The 26417-nt window shown below is 35.7% G+C and overlaps 1 protein-coding gene across 2 annotated transcripts; it reads left to right on the forward strand.

Moving 5' to 3' along the window:
* The first annotated feature begins 6 nt into the window (after window positions 1–6).
* LOC137830207 (WD40 domain-containing protein) lies at window positions 7–25799 on the forward strand. 2 transcript variants are annotated; one of them, XM_068637399.2, is made up of 26 exons: window positions 7–313; window positions 464–543; window positions 1008–1374; window positions 4195–4349; window positions 5006–5245; window positions 5531–5640; window positions 5734–5811; window positions 5886–5986; window positions 14775–14866; window positions 15252–15382; window positions 15491–15594; window positions 15676–15753; window positions 15860–15938; window positions 16094–16262; window positions 17380–17450; window positions 17709–17789; window positions 17884–17954; window positions 21546–21642; window positions 21730–21789; window positions 21902–21956; window positions 22030–22421; window positions 22489–23246; window positions 23356–24337; window positions 24484–25044; window positions 25188–25246; window positions 25374–25799. In XM_068637399.2, exons 3-26 carry the CDS (start codon window positions 1022–1024, stop codon window positions 25573–25575), a joined length of 5079 nt encoding a protein of 1692 aa, XP_068493500.2. In that variant the 5' UTR covers window positions 7–313; window positions 464–543; window positions 1008–1021; the 3' UTR covers window positions 25576–25799. The 2 variants fall into 2 exon arrangements, with proteins under 2 accessions (XP_068493500.2, XP_090161359.1); XM_090305233.1 differs by having other exon boundaries at window positions 49–313; window positions 17387–17450.
* The last annotated feature ends 618 nt before the right edge of the window (window positions 25800–26417 follow it).

Genomic DNA, 26417 nt, shown 5'->3' on the forward strand with positions numbered 1-26417 from the left:
GATTTTGTCTTTGACCTATTTGGTCTGTTGCAAGATACAGTGAGTGAGTTTTATTTTTCTACCATATTTGAACCTATTTTCTTGAAATTATTATTTTTATAAAATCCTTCCAAATTTGACGTAAATAAAATCCCCTGAAATTCATTCACCTCCCTTCCCGGCTCCGTCGCGGACACCCAAGAAACACCGCAAAATTGCTTCAGAAAAAACCCCAATTCGAAAGGGATTTATATTTTCCTCTCTTCTTTTTCCATCCTCTTACAAGTGCAAGACCTAGTTAATCACTTGCACCAAATCCATCGTAACAGAAAAGGTCAGTGGTGATGGAAGCCTGATTAAATTTATTGCAGTTTCTGGATTTGCATTTTTGGAATTGTATCTTCAATCGAATTGCACTCCTGAACCCTTTTTTGAGAACAGTGCCCGTTCCACCTAGTAAATAAATAACACCTTTCGGTTTCAGATTCTGCCCTCATTCTTCCATTTTCATGCGGCTTTGAAGTGCATCCCCTCTTCGCAACTGCAACTTCAACCGTTTTCGAGGTCAATATTCCTATTTCGTGTTTTCTGTTGCTTTTGTTTTACTCACTTCACTGTTTCGCTTTCTTTTATATTCACTCTGCGCGAGCTCCAAAGCGTCGTCGACTTGCGACTTGCCAGTTCCCTTTAAATCTTGCTTTTACTAAATGTTAAATTTGAGACTGATCAGACGTCGATTAGGTTTTCTTTAATCAATTACTCTCTCCGTTGCCACACACGCGGAAGAACTAGAAGAGTGACGCTTGTTTTGAATTTATAATTTAGATTGATAACGGACAGGTTTATTTACTAATCTATAGTTTGTATGGAATGACGTGGTGATGTCATATTGTTAATCCAAAGTTTGTGTTGTATGATGCGCCGATGCAATAGTGTGCAATGTATGTATGCTGGTGATTTTCAGGGATTGATTTTGGAGTTTGTAGCTTGTTCAGGACATTTTATGCACTGTAGTTTGTTATGTGTAGGGTGTTTTAGAATCATGGATTCGCGGAAGGGAAAATCTTCTTGTCGTGCATCTTCGCTTAATGTTGCACATTTGAGTGTTTCAAATAAGGTGGATCAGATGGTGGCGCCCCCTGGGGATGTGGGAGCTGTCCAGACTGATGTGGATATAGACCTTAGAGAGGTTTACTTTTTAATCATGCACTTTTTGTCTGCTGGACCATGTCGGAGGACTTTTCTACATTTCAAGGAAGAACTTTTAGAGCATCAACTTCTACCTAGAAGATATCATGCTTGGTTTTCAAGAAGTGGTGACCTTGGAGGGGATGATGCTGAAGAGGATGATGACGGTTTCTCTTTACCTTTAGATTACAGCAATTTAGTGGGCAGGTATTTTTTTGCTTTATATTTGATGGTTTTATTTCCATTTTATTACCACATGTAAGATTGTACATTTTATGTAGCTTTTCAATATAGATATTTTTTATGAAGGCATGATGTTGTTAGAATGTGAAGTTAAAATTAATTTTAATTCATGTTGAAAGATGATCCACTTTTAGTATGTTTTGTTAACTGCTACCAGAAACATGTATCATATCAGTCTGAGCTCGTTTTTTCTTCCATTATATCAGTAAATGAGAGCAATACTTATTCCCTATGTTTCAAATTATACGTTGTTTAAGATTATACACTGGGATTAAGAAGGTTATTATAAATGGTTACTTACACAAAGAAAATGTAGTTTTATTTGACCAAGCTATTTCTAAGTTAAGGGTCCTTTTGGGATGGTTTTTAGCTGTAACTTTTTAAATTTAAAAAACTACAACCAGTTTTTAGTTTTTTTTTTTTTTTTTTAAATAAATAGATTTTAGTTTTTAAGTTTAAGTTTCAAAATAAATTAGTTTAAAATTTCCATATCTTGTTGAATTAGTTTAAATTTTTCATATCTTGTTTAATTAGTTTAAAGGTGTTTTTATATGGTGGTTGCAGTGCTGGTGATGATGATGAGAAGGGTCATAGATAGCAATGATGTATTTTTTTAAACAATATACCAAATTTACAAATATTTTTTTCTTAGTTTTGAAAATGAATGGAAAAGTGTTTTGAAATAGAGTTAAAAGCAATTTCAACTTCATTTTTTTGTCAAACATGTTTTGTTTTGAAAACCAAAATCCTGAAATTAGCAACCACCCCAAAAGGCCCAAAACTCTCAAAATATGATCACTTCATTAATGGAATCTCTCATTCTATTTAGTGGAGATACCAAAGGATAAAGTTAGAAAACCATTAATATTTTCTTCATTTTTTCAAGTGATTGAAAATTGTAACAAAACAAGTTTTCTAAAGTGGCAGATGCTGTGATAAGGTGATCACAGTTTGGTGCACATACTTTTTTACATTGAAAAGACTTTTAAAATTTTATATGCTATATCCATGTGAACTTGCTTCATGCATATTTTCTTAGTATTAGCTTTAAGCAATTGATATATGTTAAACCATAAGAAATAGAGAGACATCAAGCTGAAATTGTATGTTTCTGTGACAGTACGAGTGCCTTATTTATATTGAGAAAATGGAATATATACAATAAATTGAGGAGATTTGATATCCTCTAATAATAAAGGTATGATGCTAGAAGTAATAATTGTGTTCCCAATAATACAAATAAAATCTTGATATTCTTGATTATGAATATTTGCTCCTTATTTTATAAAGATCCATAATTAGAACACTTCCTCACAAGCTGGAGCATAGCATAAGTCATATGTGGTTAGCTTGCTGCAAATATTATTGGTTCTTGATCCTTCTGTAATTTGTCTGCCAACTATTCACTAGCATTGACAAATCTAGTGATGATATTCTTAGACTCCACCTTTTCTCTTATGAAATGAAAATCTACCTTAGTATATTCATAAAAGTCAGGATTAGATACAATGTGTAATGGTATATGGTTGTCAAGTATAAGGTGCGTCTGGGAATTTTATTCAAATTTAAGCCCGTTAAGAAGTTGCTTTAGCCATACGAGCTCAAAGGTGACTATAACCATTACCTTGTATTTTGCTTCTGCACTAGATGTTTGCACAACATTTTGTTTCTTGTTTTTCCATGATATTAAATCTCCCCCAACAAGAACACAATACCCAAAAGTAGAGCATCCATCACTAGGTGAACCTATCCAGTCAACATTAGAATATCCAACAATTTGAGAACTCCCCTTATCTTCATAAATAAGGCTTTTGCTAGGGGTATTTTTGATATAACTTAGGACTCACACAACTGCATCCCAATGGTCTTTACATAACTTCAATACCAAGGAAGTATCACAATTTGCCAAGGTCTTTTTCTGGAATTGCTGAACAAGATGTTGTTTTGGATATATTATATCCTCCTTATCACTACCTGTGATGATAATGTCATGCACATATACAATAAGGTAGATGCATCCATGAGAAAAAAAGGATGTTAAAATAATGAATGATCAAATTTACTTTGTATCATTCCAAATTGCTGGATGACAGCACAAAAGCATTCAAACCGTGCATGAGGTGATTGATTAAAGCCATAAAGAGACCTGCAAAGATGACACACCTTATCAGACGACTCCCCTTGAATAATAAATCCAAGAGGTTGTTTTGTTCCATGTATACTTCCTCATCAAGATCTCCATGGAGAATAAATAGAGATATAATAAGTATACATATAAACTAAATAAGCCTGTATTTCGTTAGTCAAAGTGTTAAACTTCAACATTTAGTCATACTATATTCTGTACTATACTCTCTGAATTGTGACAGTTGACTGCTACTCTCAATTAGATGGTTTATCACTTGAACTTTAAGTGCATATGAATGATTATCATTAAAAAAAGGCTGCAATACTTTATGGTCAATGTCAGTATACTTAAAAGTTACAATGTTTATTGCTATTAAGCATTTAGTGAGGATTTTTTATTTCTTTATTTGAAGTTTAATATTTGAAATGTTTGTTTTAAAAATAAAAAAGGAAAATAAACTCACGTTGGAACTGTGTGATTAATACTCTTAGGCATCTCCATTTAGAGATTACTTTCAAATAGAGGATGCTTCATATTTTAATCCAAATATATTTTGTTATTTGGTTTCGAAATCTTCTCTCTTAAGTGAGCTATAGCTCCTGTTTGATATCATCAAAGTCTTAACTATTGCTCTTTTTTTTTTTTGTAATTACTAGGTATCCTCACATAACTAAGGATCACTTGGTAAAGCTTCTGAAGCAATTGATGCTGAGTACAGTCCATCCTTCGCATGGAAAACTTGGAGGAAGTAGTCCTAATGCAGCTGATGTTCCTACTTTACTTGGATATGGTTCATTTTCGCTTCTTGATAGTACGTTATAAGCAACAGAAATCCTTTTCTTGATCATTCAAGCTAAGATCGCAAGTCATTAACTCATAAACCGAAAAAGATGTCTGCAGACTTAGGCTATTATATGAATTTAATGAATTTGCATTTTATACATATTTATTAATGAGTTTCTGTTACTTCTTTGAAATATTCTCAATGGGATGATTATATGTTAGGGCTTGTTTTAAAGGTTAGGAGTGAGTATATATCAAACCTTGTTTTGGTTTATATGATTTATAAAATTGATAATTGATTGAGGACATGAACCTCCCACAATTATATTTGCTTCTACAAGTACACAGTTTACAGTTGCCATCCTTGATCTTTTCCACCAAGATTGGTACTTGCTTATACAATGTCATCATTTTGTAGCAAGTAGTAATGAGCTTGTGTAAAATGGGAAGGTCCAAGATCCCAAACTTTTAAGCACTTGATTAGGTAGTTTGTCTATGGTTTAAAATTTCTTCCTGGTGTTCCCTTTTTACAAATGTTGTACTGATCTGAAGCTTCTATTGACAAAGTTGGATTTAAATATGTCTGGAAGTTGCTGTAGTTGGCCATGCCCCCAACATTAATCACAAAATAGATATGTGGAAGAATGGGATATTTACTCTATTTTTATTCCTGTGTATGTACAGGCGATAGAAAAGCAGCTGACAAGCTGGTGAAGCCCCCTCCACTTTACATGCGCTGGCCACACATGAAGGCTAATCAGGTTCAGGGGCTAAGTTTAAGGGAGATTGGAGGTGGTTTTACAAAGCATCATCGTGCCCCATCCACTCGCAGTGCTTGTTATGCTATTGCCAAACCATCTACTATGGTGCAAAAAATGCAAAATATTAAAAAGCTAAGGGGGCACCGTGTGGCTGTTTATTGTGGTATGTATTGCTCTTCCAAACTTGCTATTAATATGGTGGCTTTATGCTGATGCATTCTCAGAGTTCTTATTCTCATGAAAGTCACTACTTAGATGTGCATCACATGACACAATAAATCTTGAATCCAATGTTTTAATAGTATAATTGTTGCTTTCTCTTCTTAGAGTTTCCTTATGAAGTTAAATGTTGATTTGTTAACAACTTGAACTGAGATGCATATAAATAATTACTTTTGTAGCTGGACTTATGGTTAATAATTTCTAAAAAAATGATTTTATCTTGCAGCCATATTTGACGGATCAGGGAGATTTGTTATTAGTGGTTCTGATGATCGTCTTGTCAAGATTTGGTCTATGGAAACTGCATTTTGCTTAGCTAGTTGCCGTGGACATGAAGTGAGTGAAAAATATGGTTTATGGAAGTAATTTTGACAAGTTTATTTTCCTTATATTATCATTTAATCTTATGTTGTTGTTATTAAACTGAAGGGTGATATTACTGACTTGGCTGTAAGCTCTAACAATGCTTTGGTGGCATCTGCTTCAAATGATTTTGTCATTAGAGTTGTAAGTAGTATAGCTTAATTTTTTGTTGTCATGCAAACCTCAGGCATCTCTAAGTTGACATTTTCTTACAACAGTGGCGCTTACCAGATGGGATGTCGATTTCAGTTTTGCGTGGACATACAGGAGCTGTTAATACCATTACTTTTAGTCCCAGTGTCATATACCAGCTGCTATCGTAAGTTTAAGAGTTATTATGGCCTATTTTTGCCTTTCTATACATTGTCCTAGTGATTCTTATGAGTCATAATAAATAAGTCTTGATGTTAATCTATTTATTATATTCATAAATAATTGAATTATAAAAAGTTGCTAGGCTCATGTATTGTGTCATACAAAAATTGTTACTATTTTTTATTTGTTAAACCAAGTCTTTTGTTTGGGTATTTGTTAGTGTCTTGAATACTAATGATTATAGATTCCACATCAATTAGAGATATAACCCAACTATAGTATATAGGTAAGTGCAAATCTCACATAGAAGTAGGGATGACAAAGTGGGTTGGGCCCGACGGGCCTGCCCGCCAACCCGCCATCATTTAGGTGGGGCGGGATAGCTCGTTCTTCTTTACTTTTGGCACTTTTAAAGAAAATCTCATGTTTTGGAATTAAAATTGGTGGTGATCAATGTTTTATATAAAATTTTATTTACATTAATTTCTTTATATGTCATTTGATTCATTGAAGTATTGTTGATATTTACTTTATTTTGTTAGGCATTAAATCTTATTTGATTAGAATATTATAGTTTGATTCAATTTTATTGGTCTTCCTTACATTTTTATTGTCCAAAAAGTGATATCAATGACTACAACCAAATAAATAGATCTAAAACAAAAAAATTACAAAAAATAATGATTTTTTTTTAAAAGCGACGGCCCGCCAACCCACCCTATGACGGAACGGGTTAAAGTTTGACAACCAATCACAATCTTTCACCCATTCTATTTTTTCAAAGCTTGCATTTCTCAGGCCTTGGAGTGTCAAGTTCATTGGTAATTGATTCAGGTGCTCCTGATCACATTTCTAGTAATGCTTCCTTATTTTCTTCTATTTCTCACTCTAAAATTCCTCTTGTTATTACTTTTGCCAATGGATCCAAAGGGAGTTGGTCAAATCTCCCTTTCTCCCTCCTTAAACCTAAAACATGTTCTTCTTGTTCCTAATTGTTCTTTCAACCTAATTTCCTTAAGCCAATTAACCAAATATTTAAATTGTCCCATAACTCTTGATGCAAATTCTTTTGTTATACAAGAGCATGGTACAAGTCAATTGATTGGTGAAGGACATGAGTCTAGAAGACTCTACTATCTTGGTACTAGACCGTCAATGTTTTGTTTTTAAGATCCTCATCTCCTAAGCTTTTGCCTAATCACTTAGGTCATCTACATTTATCAAATTTAAAAAGGATGATTTCTGAACTTTGCAAACTTCCAAGTATTAGAATGTGAGTCGTGTCAATTAGAAAAACATGTTCTCTCCTTTTTTGAAAAGAATTGAACCAAGATGCAACCCTGTCTTTTCTATAATTCATTATATAAGAGTATAGAGAGAAGGAGAGATTGAGAGAAGAAAGATAGAGAATGAGTAATCTTTATTATATGATTCAGTGCATGATGTACAGGGAAGGCTGGGTATTAATAGTACCCAGTGCAGTAGTAATACAAAGTAAATGTAAACAGTTAAGACTGTTATATACAGTTGATACTGTTATACCTAATAACAGTTACTACTGTTATACCTAATATCCCCCCCTTAAATTGATGGTTTAGGATACACCATTAATTTATGCGAGAAGGCTGAAAACGGGCCAACACTTAAAGGTTTCGTAAAGACATCAGCGATCTGTAGTGTAGCAGGGACATGTAGAAGTTGTAACTGCTTTTGTTGGATAGCATCACGAACAAAATGAAGGTCAAGTTCAAAGTGCTTGGTCTTGGAGTGCATAATGGGATTGGATGCAAGGAGAACAGCGCCCAGATTATCAGATCGAATGGTGGGAAGAGTAGGAGGAAGACGAAGTTCAGTGAGCAGATTTTGTATCCACTTGAGTTTAGCAAGCGTGGCAGCAATGCTGCGATATTCAGCTTCAGTGGAGCTGCGAGAAACAACCTTTTGTTTCTTTGAAAGCCAAGCAACAGGATTCCATCCAAGATAAACAACAAGGCCTGAGGTGGATTTCCTGTCATCAGGGTCAGAACCCCAATCAGCATCAGCAAAGGCATTTAGTGTGAGTTGGGATGGGCGCCGAAGATGAAGCCCATGAGTGGTACTGCCAGCAAGGTAGCGGAGAATACGTTTAACAACATTCCAGTGGTGATGTTGAGGGTTGTTCATGAACTGGCACGCTCTGTTGACGCTATAGGCGAGTTCTGGACGAGTGATGAGTATATATTGAAGCGAGCCTACCACTGAGCGATAGAGGGAAGGATCGTCTACAGCAGTGGTAGCGTCTTTTGTGAGACGAGTTGTGGAGAGCATGGGTGTTGGTTGAGGCTTGGAGGAGAGCATGTTGGTTTTATGGAGGAGATCTTGAATATATTTGGTTTGAGAGAGATGTAAGCCTCCATCCAATGTCCAAGTGGCTTCAACACCGAGAAAATAGTGGAGAGTGCCAAGATCTTTTAGAGCAAAATGTCGACTGAGGGAGTAAATCAGACGCTGAATGGCAGTGTTAGAATTCCCTGTAATTAGAATATCATCAACATAAATTAGGACAAAAAGAGTAACGTTATTGTGGAAGTGAAGAAAGAGGGAGGTGTCACTTTTAGTGGGATGAAAACCAAGAGAGATTAAAGTGGTACTTAGCTTGTGAAACCAGGATCTAGGTGCTTGTTTCAACCCATAGAGAGCTTTGTTAAGTTTGCAAACAGTGTTGGAGTCACCAGTTTCAAAGCCAGGAGGTTGAACCATGTATACAGATTCCTCAAGATCACCATACAAAAAGGCGTTATTAATATCAATTTGATTGACAGACCAGTTTAATTGAAGAGCTAGAGTAAGGATAATACGTATGGTGACAGGTTTTATCACAGGACTGAATGTTTCAAAATAGTCAAAACCTTGTTGCTGATGAAAACCTTTGGCGACGAGGCGAGCTTTATTTCGCTGAAAAGAGCCATCAACATTGTATTTTATTTTGAAAATCCATTTGCAACCAATGGGTTGAACCCCAGGAGGAAGAGTGGTGAGAATCCATGTGTTGTTCGTGGTTAGAGCAGCAAGCTCTTTCTGCATGGCAGAAAGCCATTGGGGAAGATGTAAGGCTTCTTTGGTGGATTTGGGAAGAGGCAAAACAGGTGCAACAGTAAAAGCACTTGGACCAAGTAGAGCAGTTTTCGCGCGTGTAAGCATGGGGTGAGTGTTTTGAGGAGCAGGATTGAGGGGAGTGAAAGTAGTGGAAGACAAGTCAGAGTGAGATGACATAGAAGCAGTGGAATCAGGATGTTCATGGGAAGAATCTGAGGTGGTTGGTTGTGAGTCAGGAGGTGCTGGTTGAGATACAGAAACAGGCGGTTGCTGAAAAACAGTTAAAGAGGGGGAAGAATCGGAGTGGGGGCTATTAGTGGGTGAAGAAACAGAAGAGAAAGGGTTAGATGAAACAGCATAGGGAAAAACAGATTCATTAAAAGTAACATGACGAGTAATATACATACGCCCAGTTGGAGAGAGGCACATGTAACCTTTGTGATTGGAGGCATAGCCAAGAAACACACACAAAGATGAACGAAAACTCATTTTATGTTTATTATATGGGCGAAGAAGAGGATAACACGCACATCCAAAGGTTTTGTAAAAAGAATAATCAGGGTGTGAGTTAAACAACAGATAATATGGACTTTGATTGTTTAAAACAGATGTGGGTAAAACATTAATAATGGAAACAGCAGTAGTGAAAGCATAGCCCCAAAAATGCATGGGTAACTTTGAACAAGCAAGTAAAGTCAATCCTATATCAACAATATGCCTATGCTTACGTTCAACAGAACCATTTTGTTCATGAGTGTGAGGGCAGGTTAGACGATGAGATATGCCATTCGATAACAAGAAAGATTTAAAACAGAGAAATTCTTTTGCATTGTCAGTTTGAATGCTTAATAGAGGAAAACCAGTTTGTTTTTCAACATATAATTTGAAAGATTTGAAAACAGTAAGGGCTTGAGATTTAGCATGAATTAAGTAGAACCAAACATATCTAGTATAGGCATCCACAAAAGAGATGTAGTAAGTAGCACCATTAGTTGCAGGGGTAGCAGACGGCCCCCAAATGTCAATGAAAACAAGCTGTAAAGGTTTAGAGTATATAGTTTGAGAAGCATTAAAAGGAAGCTGATGGGACTTGCCAACAACACAGGACTTACAGAATGCACGTTTAGCAGTAAAAGGTATATTACAAATCTTCATAATTTGGTGAATCACTCTTGGTTGGGCATGACCAAACCGGGAGTGCCACAAATGATAAGCAGAAGAGCCAGTAGTAATAGCAGTATTGTGAGCAAAATAGAGTGCAGTTTGAACAAGATTTGGAAACATATAAAGACCATCTTTAAGCTTGCCTTGGAGCAGGATTTCGTTGGTTCCCTGACGTTTAACAAGGCAAACATCAGCATGAAACTCAAAGTAAACGTGATTATCACTTGCAAACCTAGAAACACTTAACAAATTTTTAGAAATAGTAGGCACATGCAGAAGATGTTGTAAGGAGAAGGTATTATGGGTATTAAGATCTGTAAAACTGGCAGATCCAATAGAAGTAATAGGAAGCTGGAAACCATTACCTACAGCCACCTTTTCTGAACCTGTGTAAGGAGTGGTTGTGGAGAGATTGTTGCTGTTGGCAGTGAGATGGTGGGAGGCACCACTATCAGGATACCAAAGCGGGTCATGGAGAGTATTGGGAGTTCCGAGGATCGAAGGTTCATCATCACCAAGAGATCTAGAAAAATGGGCAGTATTAGCAGTAACTTGAGATTGGGTAGAAGAATCAAATCTATGCCAGCAGTGAAGAGCAGTGTGGCCATATTTTCCACAAATTTGGCATTGCACCCGGGTTGAAGAAGAATTAGATGGTGTTTTGGGGAAGTTCTTGGATGGTGTAAAACGAGGTTTTGAATAAAACCGTTGTTTAGCAGGAGCAGCGGGGCGGAAGGAGGAGGGATAATTTGTAGAACTGGAGTTGTAATGAGAGAAAGAATGTGGGACAGAAGCAATATTGGCCTGCAAAATGTGATCAACCGATTGTTTATTCCTTTTAATACGATTTTCTTGGGCAAGAAGCAGCGCTTCAATGTCTGCTACTGTGTATGGGTCAAGGCGAGATGTGACAGAGGTGATAAAAGGGTCGTATTTGTCAGATAGCCCATCAAGAACAGCTTCAATGTGATCTTCTGGAGAAATTGGACAACCCACAGCAGCCAATTGGTCCATGGTTTTCTTGATATCAAGAAGGTAGGCAGAGATGGAGCGATCCTTCTTGGGTGTACGCAGTTGCTGTTTGTGCTTCTTTATTTGAGCACGAGTTTGAGATGCATAATGGGTCTGGAGTTTTTCCCAGACTTGGTTTGAAGTTTCCAGTCCAACCATCTGAGTTAGGATACCTGCAGTCATGGATGCCAATAACCAGGCCAAGATTGCCTGATCTTGACGATCATACTGGATGTATTTTGTATTAACAATTGGGGAAGAGTCTTCTTTGGCAGAGATGAAGCGCGGAGGAGTGCAAGAACCATCCAGAAAATAAAGAAGGTCAAGGCTGCGAAGGGTAGCATTAACCTGCTGCCGCCAGACAAGGAAATTGTCTGGATCCAGTTTCAGAGGGATTGGGGTATGAAAGATATGAGGGAGAAGAACCTCGGGCTTGGAGGAAAAATTTTCAGAATTGGGTTCAGTGGTAGATGATGAGGCCATTTTTGGCTCTGGATACCATATAAGAGTATAGAGAGAAGGAGAGATTGAGAGAAGAAAGATAGAGAATGAGTAATCTTTATTATATGATTCAGTGCATGATGTACAGGGAAGGCTGGGTATTAATAGTACCCAGTGCAGTAGTAATACAAAGTAAATGTAAACAGTTAAGACTGTTATATACAGTTGATACTGTTATACCTAATAACAGTTACTACTGTTATACCTAATACATTATGACATTTGAGGTCCAAGTCAAGTCACATCCTTTAGGTTTCGTTATCTGGTCACTTTTATTGATGAGTATTCTCGTTGTACTTGGGTTTACTTGTCTGAACTTTTGAATATCTTTGAGTCTTTCTTTAATGAAATTAAAAACAAATTTGGCCAAATGATCAAGATCTTAAGGAGTGATAATGCCAAAGAATACTTTTCGTTTAGGATTTCTACTCTTTTAAATTCACATGGTATTTTATATCAGTCCACCTATCTTCGTACACACTTAGTTGAAATTGCTTGTACCTTATTGATTGGTGCCAATCTACATGTCCATCATTGGGGTGATGCAATTTTTACTATTTGTTATCTTTTTAATTGAATGCCCTCTTCTTCTTTGGCCAATAAAGTCCCATACTCTATCGTGGTTCCAAGTGAACCTCTTCTTTCCATTTCTCAAGTATTTGGTTGTGTGTTTTGTACATGATGTGTCTCTAGGTTTGGACAAACTTTCAACCCAAGCTATCAAATGTGTCTTCCTGGGATGTTCTCGTCTTCAAAAAAGGGTATCAATTTTATTCTCCTAACATTAAAAAATATTACATATCTGCAAGTGTCACATTTTTTGAAGGAAATTCTTTCTTCTCTTCCTCTACACAAGATGTTAACTTTGTCCAACAGGTTTTGCCTATGTTTTTAGTTGATCCCTTTGTGTATCCAATTCCAAACACTATTCCAACTTCTCCCAATAATCCAAATTCCTCTCGTTATCTCAATTCACCTAGGCGATCACCCCAGACTCAAAAGACTAGTCCAATATCACATGATGAGTCCTCTTTATCAAGTCCTTCAGCATTATTGTTCCGTACTATGACTCTTGATAATGAGGATTCTAGTTGTCTTATTGCCTTTCGCGTTCTACACGCAATCCTCATCTTATTTACAAATTTGTTAAACTATCATTGTTTGTTTCCTTCCTATTGTTCTTTTATCTTCTCTGTATCTTCTATTACCATTCCAAAATATGTGAAAAAGGCGCTTGATCTTCCTGGAAGGTGACAAGCCATGATTGTTGAAATGCATACCCTTGAACAAATTGGTACATGAGAGTTAGTTCCTTTTCCATCTAAAAAGAAGACAATTGATTGTCATTGGGTCTATTTCATATAAGTTGGATCTAATAGTGAAGTGGATTGTCTCAACATTTGATTGGTAGCAAAATGATATACTTAGATCTATGGGCTCACCTACAATGATACTTTCTCTCCAGTCGCCAAAATGACTACTGTCAGAATTTTCCTTGCCATGGCAGTCATTTGTCATTGGCCTCTTCATCAATTAAATATTAAAAATGTTTTTCTACATGTCGATCTTGAGGAAGAAGTCTAAATGGAACAATCTCGTGGGTTTGTTGCTTAAAGGGAGTTTAGTCTGGCTTGTAAACTATGTTCTATGGTCTCAAGCATTCTCCACGTGCTTGGTTTGGAAAGGTCAGCCACATTGTTCAAACATTCGGGTTGAAACATAGTGAGCCAGATCATTCTGTTTTCTATTGTCACACCTCTTCTGGAAAAAATGTGTGTGCTTAATAGTGTATGTCGGCAATATAGTCATTACGGGGAATGATGATACTAGAATATTTCAGTTAAAGGAACACCCATGTAATCATTTCTAGACCAAGGATCTTGGAAGTCTCAAATATTTTTTTGGGCATAAAAGTAGCCCCCATCAAAGGAAGGAGTTGTAGTTTCTCAAAGGAAATATGCTCTTGACATCTTAAAAGAGATAGGCATGATTGATTGTAAACCAGTGGATTGTGCTATGGATCCAAATTAGAAATTAATGGCAGAACATGAAGAAGCTTTCTCTGATCCAGAAAGATATAGAAGACTGGTTGGAAAACTTATCTATCTTACCATTACTAGACTAGATTTGTCTTTTGTAGTTTGAGTTGTCAGTCAATTCATGCATAATCCTTGTATTGATTATTAGAATGCTGTCATCCATATTCTAAGATATCTCAAAAATACTCCAAGACAAGAACTACTTTTTATGAAGATAAAGGGAATACCCAAGTCTCTTGATATTGTGTCAGGATCTTGGTACGTAACATATTGTGATGCTGGTTGGGTTGATTCTCCTATAGACAAAGACTCTACTACAGTATATTGTGTTTTTTGTGGAGGAAATATTATCTCTTGGAAAAGCAAGAAAGAAAAGGTTGTTGCCCAATCATCTGCAATAGAGCAACGACATCCCTCACTTGTGAGCTTATATGGGTAAAACAGTTCTTCAAAGAAATAGATTTTTGAGATTCTACCAATGAAGATGTATTGTGATAACCAAGCTGCTCTCTACATTGCTTCCAATCTAGTGTTCTACGGGAAGACTAAATACATGAAAATTGATTGTCATTTTATTCGAGAAAAGTTGTTGTCCAAGGAAATCTGTACCGGGTTTTTCGGATCAAATGATCAACTTGCAGATGTATTAATAAAATCCTTGAGAGGTTCTCGGATTGAGTTTATTTGTTCCAAGCTGGACACATACAATATGTATGCTCCAGCTTAAGGGAGAGTCTTAAAGTAAGTTGTCTTAAATAGAATTTATTGTAAAGTTACTGTGTGGTTTGTGTTGTACCTAGTTCCTAGATATATCTTTTCATATTCTCTTCTCTTTCCTCTCATACATTGTATCTAATGTCTCCAAAGTCATTATAAATATAAGATCCTAAGAGTAGTGAGCGTAATCTATGCCCTAGATCAGAAGAATATTAATTTCTTCATTATTTTACACACATTTACATCATTCTAGAGTGAATAATCTAACTTTTATGACTTTTGTAGATCATCTGATGATGGAACTTGTAGAATATGGGACGCGAGGAATTCACACAATCCCCGAATATATGTGCCTCGACCTCAAGATGCTATAAATGGTCAGTTAATTGCTTCTATTTCTGTTAACAAATCAGTCCTGGAATTGGAAGTGGTTGAGTTTGGCATTTTTTACCTTACTAAATTTGATATGGTGGTACAATCTATTTGGTTAAGTTGGATCAATTAGATTCTATTAAAATCTATGTCCAATATAAAAAGTAAAAAGGCCTTTTTACATTTCAACATGTTTTTTAAATGAATATTACACTTGGAACAGTGGATGGGGTTATCAAATCTTGTTCAAAATCAAACTATGCGAGTTTGGACATACAAATGGATGACTTGTTACTTAAACCTTCCAGATCAGTAGTCTGACTGTTGACTGAAATAATTACATTTTTGTTATTAGGTTATTATTGATTGAGGAATTATAAACTTTTGCAGGGAAGAGCAATGCTCCACCAGCTAGTTTGCCGTCCTCAAGCAATGGTCAACAAAACTATCAAGTACTTTGTTGTGCATATAATGCAAATGGAACTGTTTTTGTTACTGGTAGCTCTGATACTTTTGCCAGGGTAGGTTTATTGATGTACTCTTCACAAATTTCCTATTTTCTTCCAGGAATACAATTTGCTTATTTAATATCGCTTCTATTCTGTGTTAAAAGTTACTGCTATTTGCAGGTGTGGAGTGCGTTGAAGCCCAGCACTGATGACTCAGAACAACCAATACATGAAATGGATTTATTATCTGGTCATGAGAATGATGTTAATTATGTACAGTTTAGGTTAGCCATCCCGGTTAGATCCACACTTGCTTGTTTTACTTGGTAAGGATCCTTATACTATCTTTGCTATTCTGCATGCAGTGGTTGCTCCGTGGCTTCGAAAATTTTAACTTCTGACCCCTGGAAAGAAGAAAATACACTGAAGTTTCGAAATTTCTGGTATATCCTAGTGCTTCTTGTAATTTTTTCTACCTTGGTTTAGTTTTATTTAATGTAACAACTGTACCTCTGCTCTCATTACTAAATCTATGTCATAATATTTCAGGTATTGTCATGATAACATAGTTACCTGCTCTCGTGATGGAAGTGCAATTATATGGGTTCCCAGATCACGTAAATCTCATGTGAGCTCCTTTAAATGATTGCCATTGAATTTTGGTCTACTTTTATTCTTGAAGGCAATTTCTTTTCCAGAATTGTTCTAGGCATCTATGTGGCATATGCAGGTTTATTTCCCCCTTGCTTACCATATGAAATATGTTTTCCTCTTCTATTTCAGGGAAAAGTAGGACGTTGGACTCGTGCATATCATCTAAAAGTGCCAGCGCCACCCCTGCCTCCCCAACCTCCACGAGGTGGTCCAAGGCAGAGATTGCTACCCACGCCTCGTGGTGTCAATATGATTATATGGAGCCTGGACAATCGCTTTGTGCTTGCAGCTATTATGGGTAATGTACTTGCTAAACAAAATAATTGAGCTGAGAAATTTTAACCAACAAATTATACTTTTTTTCTATACTAACTCTTTGATACGATAACTAACTAAAATTACATTATATATAGTTTTGCTGGCTTCAACTACACTATATTGTTAGACTCACTACATTATAGATGTTGTTGCTTTTGCTCACATGGACCTCATGATTTTGTTCTTAAAAAGTGACTCTGGTGCTCACTGTGGGGCTCAAACCCTTTGTGGTTGCGAGTTTAAGTCTCATGGTAATTGAGGCCCAGCCCAAACAAGCATTAAATTGGACAATATCTTAAATACAGTGAGTGATCCTATCAGTGCAACAAACTTGAGGTCGGAACAGTAGTTGAAATATTTAAAGGATTCAATTTGTCTAATACATGATTTGGAAATGGATTTTCCTATAAACAAATCTGTCAGGGAGCAGGCATATTTACTACTTGCTCGTAGTACTACTGCTTGCTGCTGTTACATATATCACTAAGCATTATATTGCCTCAGAGTGTATCCTGATTTAGTATGCAATTTATATTTTATTAATCCCCATATGGAGTAGAGAATATTGGTTTGGTGTCGCAATTGATTCTTTATTATCCCATGAGGATTGTGGAGTAGAGAATATGGTTGCTATTCTTTCATATATCACTAAGCATTATATACTATCTATATGCTTCTTGGTTTACTATGCAATTGATATTTTATTATCCCCACAGGAGTAGACATGGTAGGTGTCTTGAAAATTATGAGCGAGTCCAATCCATGTTTTCAATGTACGAAGATTGTTAGATTTTTGTTCTCAGTTGACAGTTGCAATATTGTATGAAATGCCTCGGGCAATTTGAATTTGTGCGTCTTTTGCTTATATGATACCCTCCTTAATGGATTTTTAACCAATGTAGGACTTTTTCTATTACAACGTTATCTCATCAAATTTTTGGATAAGTGCCATGATAATACATCTTTATTCATTTAACTTAACATACAATTTGTGATCCCGTCCCTTCTCTAGTATAGATGATCAATTTTATGTTATTTTAATGTGGAGAGCAGGTAATTGCTTGCATTAACTGAGTACTTGTCTTTTCTTCTTGAAGATTGCAGAATATGTGTTTGGAATGCAGTTGATGGAAGCTTAGTGCACTCTTTAACTGGCCATACTGAATCTGTAAGACCTAATTTTTGTTTTGGGTTAAGAATCTGCAAAACCTGTCATCTATCTTTCTCTAACCCCCACCTTTCTGTATTTTATGTGGGACTATTTTGCTCTGTTGGTAAACATGTTCAACTTGTATTTTTTGGACAAAAAAGTTTAAATCTGGTCATACTTTTCTTATTGGGTTAAGTTCTAGCCCCTTTTTTTTTTCTTTCTTGTATTTTTTACAGTTCTATCATGGCTAAATTGTGATTTTTCAATGGTTGGCAGTCTTATGTTTTGGATGTTCACCCTTTCAACCCTCGAATAGCTATGAGTGCTGGCTATGATGGACGAACCATTGTTTGGGATGTAAGCTTCTTTTGTTGAGTTCTTAAATCTTAACGTATGAATGTTCTTTGCAATGCAGATTAATTTATGCCTTTCTGGTTTATTACTTCTCCAGATATGGGAGGGCATACCTATTCGGACGTATGAAATTGGACGGTTTAAGTTGGTTGATGGGAAGTTTTCTCCGTAAGTGTCTACAATAATTGCCTTGAACGGTTTTATATTTGTTTTGTTTTTCATTTAATAATTCAATACTTGTATCTAGTTTCTCTATTTCTTAATAGATTTTGATGTGTTCCACACTTTGGTGTTACGCAATGAATGTCTTCCACACCCATCTGTCTTTCACTTTTTATAATCTGTTTGGTACAGCAACTCATTAAGGAGCTCCGAACTTTACAGCTGTGTCAAGTGATAATAGAGCTGAGAGACAATCTATAAAGTGTTATATAGGCTGAAAAATGAACTGAGTTAAGGTATAAACTATTTATAGCCGTACAGACCAAGAACCTGAAAGTAGAACTACACTCTTAAGTATACTGCACAACTATTTTTTCCTTTCATTTTTCAATCTAGCCAAACACCTAAAAAGAAATCATTCTTCTCATTCGTCATAGTTCCATCTAATGAAACGAATTTAAAATTCCACTTCAATTCATCCCAATTTCTACCATTTCCATTTTATTTTCTATTTCAATGACTTTCCAAACAGAGTGTAAGAGAATACAGAATGAAGCTGGAAATAAGGGACTGAATCAGCAAATAATTGCTGTAGTGACAATTATATCATTCCCATGGACAAGGATATGGACACCACTGCAGGACTATGTGAAAAGACAAACAAAGAAGAATGACAATTGCTAGCCTTAAATATATAGGAATGTATATTGACATCTTGCTGTTCTAGTGCCAATGGCAAGTGAGATCAAGAGTGAGGATTAATATGATGGTGAGTAGTTTGACAATTGGAGAAGGTTTCATTGTAGTACTAAAGAATGAAAATATGATGAAAAGAGCCTAAGAGATTGATTATCTCTCAGCTATGTTATTTATAGAAGAAAATTGCATTAGGAACACCAGAAGGTACACAAAATTAATGCTAATAAGTAAACAACTCATGTAGCAGTTTTCCAGTACAATTACCTACTACCTATATTTAATACCTACTCTAACACTCCCCTCAAGCTTGGAACAAATAAATTTAATGTGAGGTCTCTTAAAGGATTTTGTTAACACATCTGCAAGTTGATCATTGGATCTGATGTACAAATTCCTTTGATAACAACTTTTTCCAAATAAAATGACAATCAAGTTCTATGTGTTTAGTCCTCTTATAGAATACTAGATTGGAAGCAATGTGGACAAGATCTTGGTTATGACAATACATCTTCATTTGTTGGATCTCACAAGATTTTAATTCTTGAGGAAATTGTTTCACCCATACAAGTTCATAGGTAAAAGATGCCTTTGCCCTATATTCAGCTTCAGCACTGAATCGGACAAATACATTTTGTTTCTTGCTTTTCCAAGAAATAATGTTTCCTCCAATGAGATCACAATACCTTGTAATGTAGCGTCTGTCTATAGGAGATCTTGCCAAATCAGCATCACAATACCCAGAAGTTTGAGTTTTCCCTTTATCTTTGTACAACAAACCTTGCCCTAAAGCCTTTTTTGAGGTATTTTAAGATGCAAATGATAGCAGTCATATGATCAGTGCAAGGATTTTGCACAAAATGACTAACACCCATTGCAACAAATAGATCAGGTCTAGTATTTTAGATAAGTTTCTCAACAAGTCTTCTATATCTCTCTCGGTAAGAGAAAGGTTTACCTTGATTTACTATTCATTTTTTATTTAGATGTATAGGGTTATCTACTGATCTACTGCCAGTCATGCCTGATTCTTCTAAAATATCTAAAGCATATTTCCTTTGAGAAACTACAATGCTTTCCTTTGATTGAACCACTTAAATGACTTCCTTGGTCTTTAGTCTAAAAGTGATTGCATATGTGTTCCTTTAGCTATGAGTTTCTAGTAGCATCATTTCTCGTCATAACTACATCATCAACATACACAATTAAGTAAACACATTTTCCAAGAAGGGTATGACAACAAAAGAGTGAATGATCTGCCTCGTTGTGTTTCCTTCTGTTTGAACAATGTGACTGAATTTTCCAAACCAAGCATGAACAATGTGCATGAACATTCCCTCAGTTTCTCATCATTTGTTGTTTTAATTCCACTTAATGAAGCAAGAGTATATTTGTTAATCATAGGTTCTAGTACTTATACTTTCAAACTACAACTAAGGTCAATGCACCATCCCTAGACATGTGACTTAGTCAATCTAGTTCCATCATATGTTCTCAATTCAACGGTATTAACATATACATCTCAAAATTCAAGTTCCAATCATACATATAAAATTATAATCATTTCAACTCTGAACAAAAGAGCATGCTATATAAAATAAAGCCCATTCGCTGATAACAATTTTATTCGTTGAGAGTTTAATTAGGAAATTTTCCTGATTGTTCTGGGATTGCGATTTCCTAGGCGAATCTAAATTACCCAAGGGAATCTAGACTAGAACTAATCCTAGCTTTTGGATTTAGATTCGCTCAGAGCAAATCACAATCTATTGACTGAAGTATGCAAAACCAATAGCTTTGTAGAATCGATGTTAGAATCTCTGAATATGGGGGTTAAGGTCTGAAGAAGCTTTGGTTAGGCATCAATGTCAGAATCGAAATACCATCCAGTTTGAGGGGATTAGAATTTTGAATTGGATGAGTTGTGGTGACGGGTTGGGGAAATGATTGGTTAGAAGAAAAAGGAAAAAGAAAAAGGTCTTGTTTTTAAGAAATAAAAACTTATTTCAATATTAAATATCAACATTAATTATATTTCAATTTGGTTGACGGCCACGTGTAAGACATGGTGAGAGGTGACACATCACATAATGTGCCATGTCAGCAAAACTAACGGTATTAGTTAACTTCATCCATTTGAAGGACTAACTTGAATAACAAATCTTATTTGAATTTCGACATATTTAGGGGTGAAATAGAAGGCATTTTACACTTTTAAGGAGTTGAATTTTTTTAATCTTGCTCTTGTCTCTCTCTCTTGAGGAACCTTCATCTCGTCCATCCTTTCTCTTCAAATGTTTGATATTTTTTTGAGGTACTCATCAGTTTTTCTTGTGTTTTATGTATACTATAAATTCTAAAACCCAAACACAAACTAATTCTTTTAATACTAAGTTATAAAAAATAATTGTTTTAGCATCAATTATTTTAAAAGTAATTTTTCTAAAATTTAAACCTAGTGTGTCCTCTACATTGTGCTTAAATTTCTTTTTTAATAAAAAGAAGGGAGTAAACATTAAACACTTGACCACTATGCCCTCCTTTAAGGGGAAAGACAATAGGTAAGAACACTAGACCACTATATTGTCATATCATATAGACTATAGTTATCTTTTCTATATTCACTTGAACTGACTAATATTTAACTTTGTTGTTACCAATTGTAATTGTCTGGATCCATGCTAACACTAATATACGATTATAATGTTTGTGTATTGATCATTTCAAGCTATGAGCTTAAGCTGCTTTATGTCCAAATGCGGAAACTCTGCAGGCTACTTGTCTACCTTGCTGATCATTAGTGTTTCATGTCACATATACATGAATTGTCATTTTGTATCCATCTTAGATGAATCACGATCCCTGACAGTGTAATTTGTTAAAATATTGTGTTCATTTTAGGGATGGAACATCAATTGTGATTTCAGATGATGTTGGACAAATATATTTTCTGAACACAGGTCAAGGCGAGTCCCAAAAAGATGCAAAATATGATCAGGTGGTAAAATATTCCCCTACCTTTTTTTAGATTCAATATAAACTTCATAGCAAGTAAATTTATATCTATCTCTTATTTTTGTGGCAGTTTTTTCTTGGTGATTATCGACCCCTCATTCAAGATACTCAGGGAAATGTTCTTGATCAGGTTGATAGTCATTGTGCTCCTGTACTTTGTTGATTGTCAGCATGTTTGACTTGATAAGATTGTTGAAATTATCTATGGCATACCCAGCTAACCTATGTCACATCTGATGCAGGAGACTCAACTTCCACCACATAGAAGAAACATTCAGGAACCTCTGTGTGATTCTAGTATGTTATGACTTACTTTGTAATTCTTATGTTAATAGGATGGTAATTTCTTACAATTTTTCTTTTATACCAGGCATGGTGCCATATCCAGAACCTTATCAGAGTCAGTTTCAGCAACGTCGACTTGGTGCTCTTGGCATTGAATGGCGTCCTTCATTGATAAAATATGCTGTTGGCCCAGATTTTAGTGTTGGTCAAGGTCAAGACTACCCAGTAATACCTTTGGTGGATTTGGAAGGAATGGTTGAGCCACAACCAGATTTCTTAGATGCCATGTTCTGGGAACCAGAATATGACATTATTGTAAGTGAGGATACTGATTCTGAATACAATGTGAATGAGGATACTTCCAGCGCAGCTGCGCAAGGGAGTGTTATCTCTTCTAGTGATCTAGAATGCAGCGAAGACGACTCTAGTAATAGAGACGGCCTTAGAAGATCAAGAAGGAAAAAACATAATGCTGGGGTAAGTGTTCTTTTTTGTTCAATCAATAATTAATTACAAATGGTTATCTAATCATAGTGTTTCTCAGGTTGAGGTAACGACTTCCTCGGGAAGGCGTGTTAGGAAAAGGAATTTGGATGATTGTAACGGTAATACTTCTGGAAGTAACAGACCCTGTAAGAAATCCAAGGGCAACTCAAAATCATCAAAAAGGAAATCTTCGAAAGGTAAGACATTGAGACCCCAGAGAGTTGCTGCACATAATGCCCGCCATATGTTCTCTCAAATTGATGAAACATCTACTGATGAGGAAGATAATGATTCCAACGATGAATCATCAGACAGTTTCCAAGATCCAGATGATTTTAGTGAGCCTGAGAGGGAAATGGACGTGAAACGCGATGAATTTAAAAAGTCTCTTATAAAAAAGTTCGCAAATGTTTCCAAGCCTCCAGTGTGCTCCGAGTCCCTGTCAAATGTTGAAACTAGACCAAGACTGGTACTTAAGTTTTCACTTCGTGATAAGAAGAGTGCGCCCACAGAGGACACAAAACCTACTTGTGAGACTGAGGATAATATGGTATGTCAGTCTTCTAGACCTCAACCCTCTGAAAGCCATCATAAAACTTTTCGAGACTCAAAATCTTTGGACTCTGCACCATCTTCTATGACTGATAAAATACAAACGGAGAATGCTACAAATAATCTGGATGCATCTAGATACGTTGAGGAAAATGCAGATCAGTGCAGAAAGTTGGAGACACACACGCATGAACTTTCAAGATCAGGGGATGCTTTGCTGACTGATGTAGAAAATGATGACCATCTTGAACACAATGCCAATGGGTAAGTGGAACCTGAGATGCATGTCAAAAAAATGTTTATGATACTGCTTCATTTTCTATATTTGGTAATCTCTTCAGAATCCAATGTTTTTCCCTACCAATTTTTGCAGGATATCAGAACATATGATTGGCAAGTTAGAGACAGCTGGTAGTTCGATTAATAAAGGCCTGACTGGTTTTGAAGATGCACTTAAAATTTCCTCACCTGAACCTTTGTTGTCTGGAAATGCTCAGCCAAATGCCGATGCCTTCTTTACATCTGATAATGGTAAGTTCAATGGTGTTAATAGATTCCAGTCTGGATCTGGAAAATGTCTAGACGACTCACTAGAAAACAATGAAGTTGTTCATTCAAGCCTCTCTGGTGACCTAAAAATGAAAGCACCTGTGAAATCAACCAGGCTAGTTATTAAAAAGAAACAGATTTCATCTGAAAGTGAAGGTGCTTACAAACTGAAATTTGTTAGTTCGAAGGCAGATTCATCTGGTGCTAGAGGTATTGTTATCTCTGGAAATTCCTCTATTAAGGATTCTAATCTTATACCAGAAGGTGAAGATGACAGAAAATTTAGTACTCCACAGAAACTGCATTCATACTCTGACAGGAGAAGAGATCACGTCCATGAAAGGGATAAGTCGCATAAAGGGAAAGTCAATCAAGATGGTTTTGAATCTTTTGATTGTGATACAGAAGAACATAATTCTGTTTTCAGCAATCAACATGGTTTAGGAGTTGGTTTGTCTGATGTTATAGGTGATCATGCACGTCGATCACGTTCTGTAAGGATGAAGTCAACTACTGAGGAGCCAAGCACTTCAAACAGAAGGAGTAATATTCATGGGGGTCAAAGTTCAAGGGGAAAATTTGATTGGGAAGGCTGTTCTATCAAAGTGTCTGATCAACTTCATCGTAGAACTAGGGCTTCAAGACATAGGGGTGATGGATATATTTCCAGTAATCCTGGTGGTTCTGTAACTCGAAGGGTGTCAAATCATCATGTCAAAAATTCATCATGGCTGATGCTGTCAATGCATGAAGACAGTTACCGATATATTCCTCAACTTGGTGATGAAGTTGTGTACTTTAGACAGGTAGTTTACAATTTTTCCCGTTATGGTTTGTAATACTTATTAGATTGTTTAGGAATTCCTGAATCTGTTTCCTAGTTTATGCTTTTATCCTTTGGTTGGTTTTGTAATCTGCTTCCCAATTCATCTTCTTGATATTTGATTGCCAGGGACATCAAGAGTACTTAGAGTCGTGTGCATCAGCTGAAGCAGGTCCATGGAGATCATTTACAGGACTAGGCTTTTCCGAAATTTGCAAGGTTGAAGTGCTTGAGTATGCGGAGCTCGCAGGCTCTGGGGATAGCTGTTGTAAACTTAAACTTAAATTTGTGGATCCTTCTTCATTCGTGCATGGAAAATTGTTTAAATTAACTCTGCCTGAACTGATTGACTTCTCTGAATTTGTTGTTGAGAAAACATGGTATGATACTGCCATGAAGAGAAATTGGTCTTCGAGAGATAAATGCAAGGTTTGGTGGAGAAATGGAGACGGGGATGGTGGGAACTGGTGGGAAGGTAGAATTATTTCAGTGCAGGCCAAATCTCAGGACTTCCCTGATAGTCCTTGGGAAAGGTATCAGATTCAATACAAGAATGATCCAACCGAGAATCATCTGCATAGTCCGTGGGAACTACGTGATCCCGATCCTGAGATTCAATGGAAGCATCCCCACATTGATCACGCAATCAGAGATAAGCTGCTTTCGTATTTCACTAAATTAGACCGCAGGGTAAGTAAATATAAAACTTTATTAGCCTATGTTCTTTCACTGAATTAGGCTTATTGATACTAGCAAGATGCAAATTTCTAATTTTGATTTAAATGGTTGGTGGGTGGAACGTTTCTCATTGTTAGTATTTCCTCTCAATTCAGGAGAAATTTGATATCCAAGCATTGAACAAAGTTGCTGAGAAATTAGAGTTTGCAAACAGGTACCAGAGTTTCTGTCTTGTAATGCAGAGAGGATTGATGTGCCTGTCAGTTTGTATACAATCTTGTTCTAGCAATTAAGTTAAACTTGTGAGTTAATAATTTGTCATCTTTGGATTTGTATTGTAGGTTTCCCGTCCCACTCTATCCTGAACTGATTCAGTCAAGGTTGGAGCATGACTACTATCGTACTGTGGAAGGTGTCAAGCATGATATAACGGTAATGTTATCAAATGCCGAAGATTTCTTTATAATTACAAAAAATGCTCATCTGTTGGGCAAGATCAAGAGAATGTCAGATTGGTTTAGAAAGAAACTTGAAAGGATATAGAAGGCCCAAATTGGGTTTTATAGGTTTCTTCTAACATTGTTTTTCATTCTTTAATCCAATTTTGGAGAATTAGTTGGTATTTAAGTTGGTTTTATAAAATGGTGAAGGCCATAGGTGGTGGGTAAATATCAGCTATCACGTGTATATATACGAACTCATCCTTTTTAATGCCAATGGTCGTTATGAAGCATCTTCGGCTTCATAATATGAATGTTTTGACCTGAGTTTAAGCTTCAATACAGTAGAATAGGTGAAGTAAAATTATGTTCATGCGCAGGGTAACTCGGCTTCTAAATACGATTTAATTTTTTTAAATATGTATTAAGTAAATCTTTATGTATTAAATTAAATAAAATTTGTATATCAGCTTGTTATTCATATAATTAAATTAACTTTTACCTTCTGGAAATACGTTCGTGTGATTAGTTCAAAGTAGAAATGTTACAAGTAAAAAGTAAATAAGTCAAAGAATTAATTAAACCAAATTAATTGATTGTCATGAAATATATAGTTCAAAATATATATAATATCAAATAACACAATAGTAATTATATTATTTTTTTATGATATATTAATTATCCTGATTATATGAGTAAAATTAAAAACAAATAACACAGTAATCAAATAGTTATATGTATATTTTTTACAGTTGTATATTATATTGATATGGTTATAAATGAAATATCAAATAAAGTGGCAGGATCTTATTGGGACATTCCAAAAGTGTCTCCTTATTTCATAAAAAAAAGTAAAAATTTGGCAGCTAAGAAAAGAAATATCATGAATGACATGAATATAAGTTTTTAATTTGAAAGCTTTTTCATAATATCATTTTTTAAATG

The sequence above is a fragment of the Phaseolus vulgaris genome, chromosome 7, assembly GCF_051622355.1.
Source record: "Phaseolus vulgaris cultivar YP4 chromosome 7, ASM5162235v1, whole genome shotgun sequence".
In the NCBI taxonomy this organism is placed as follows: Eukaryota; Viridiplantae; Streptophyta; class Magnoliopsida; order Fabales; family Fabaceae; genus Phaseolus; species Phaseolus vulgaris.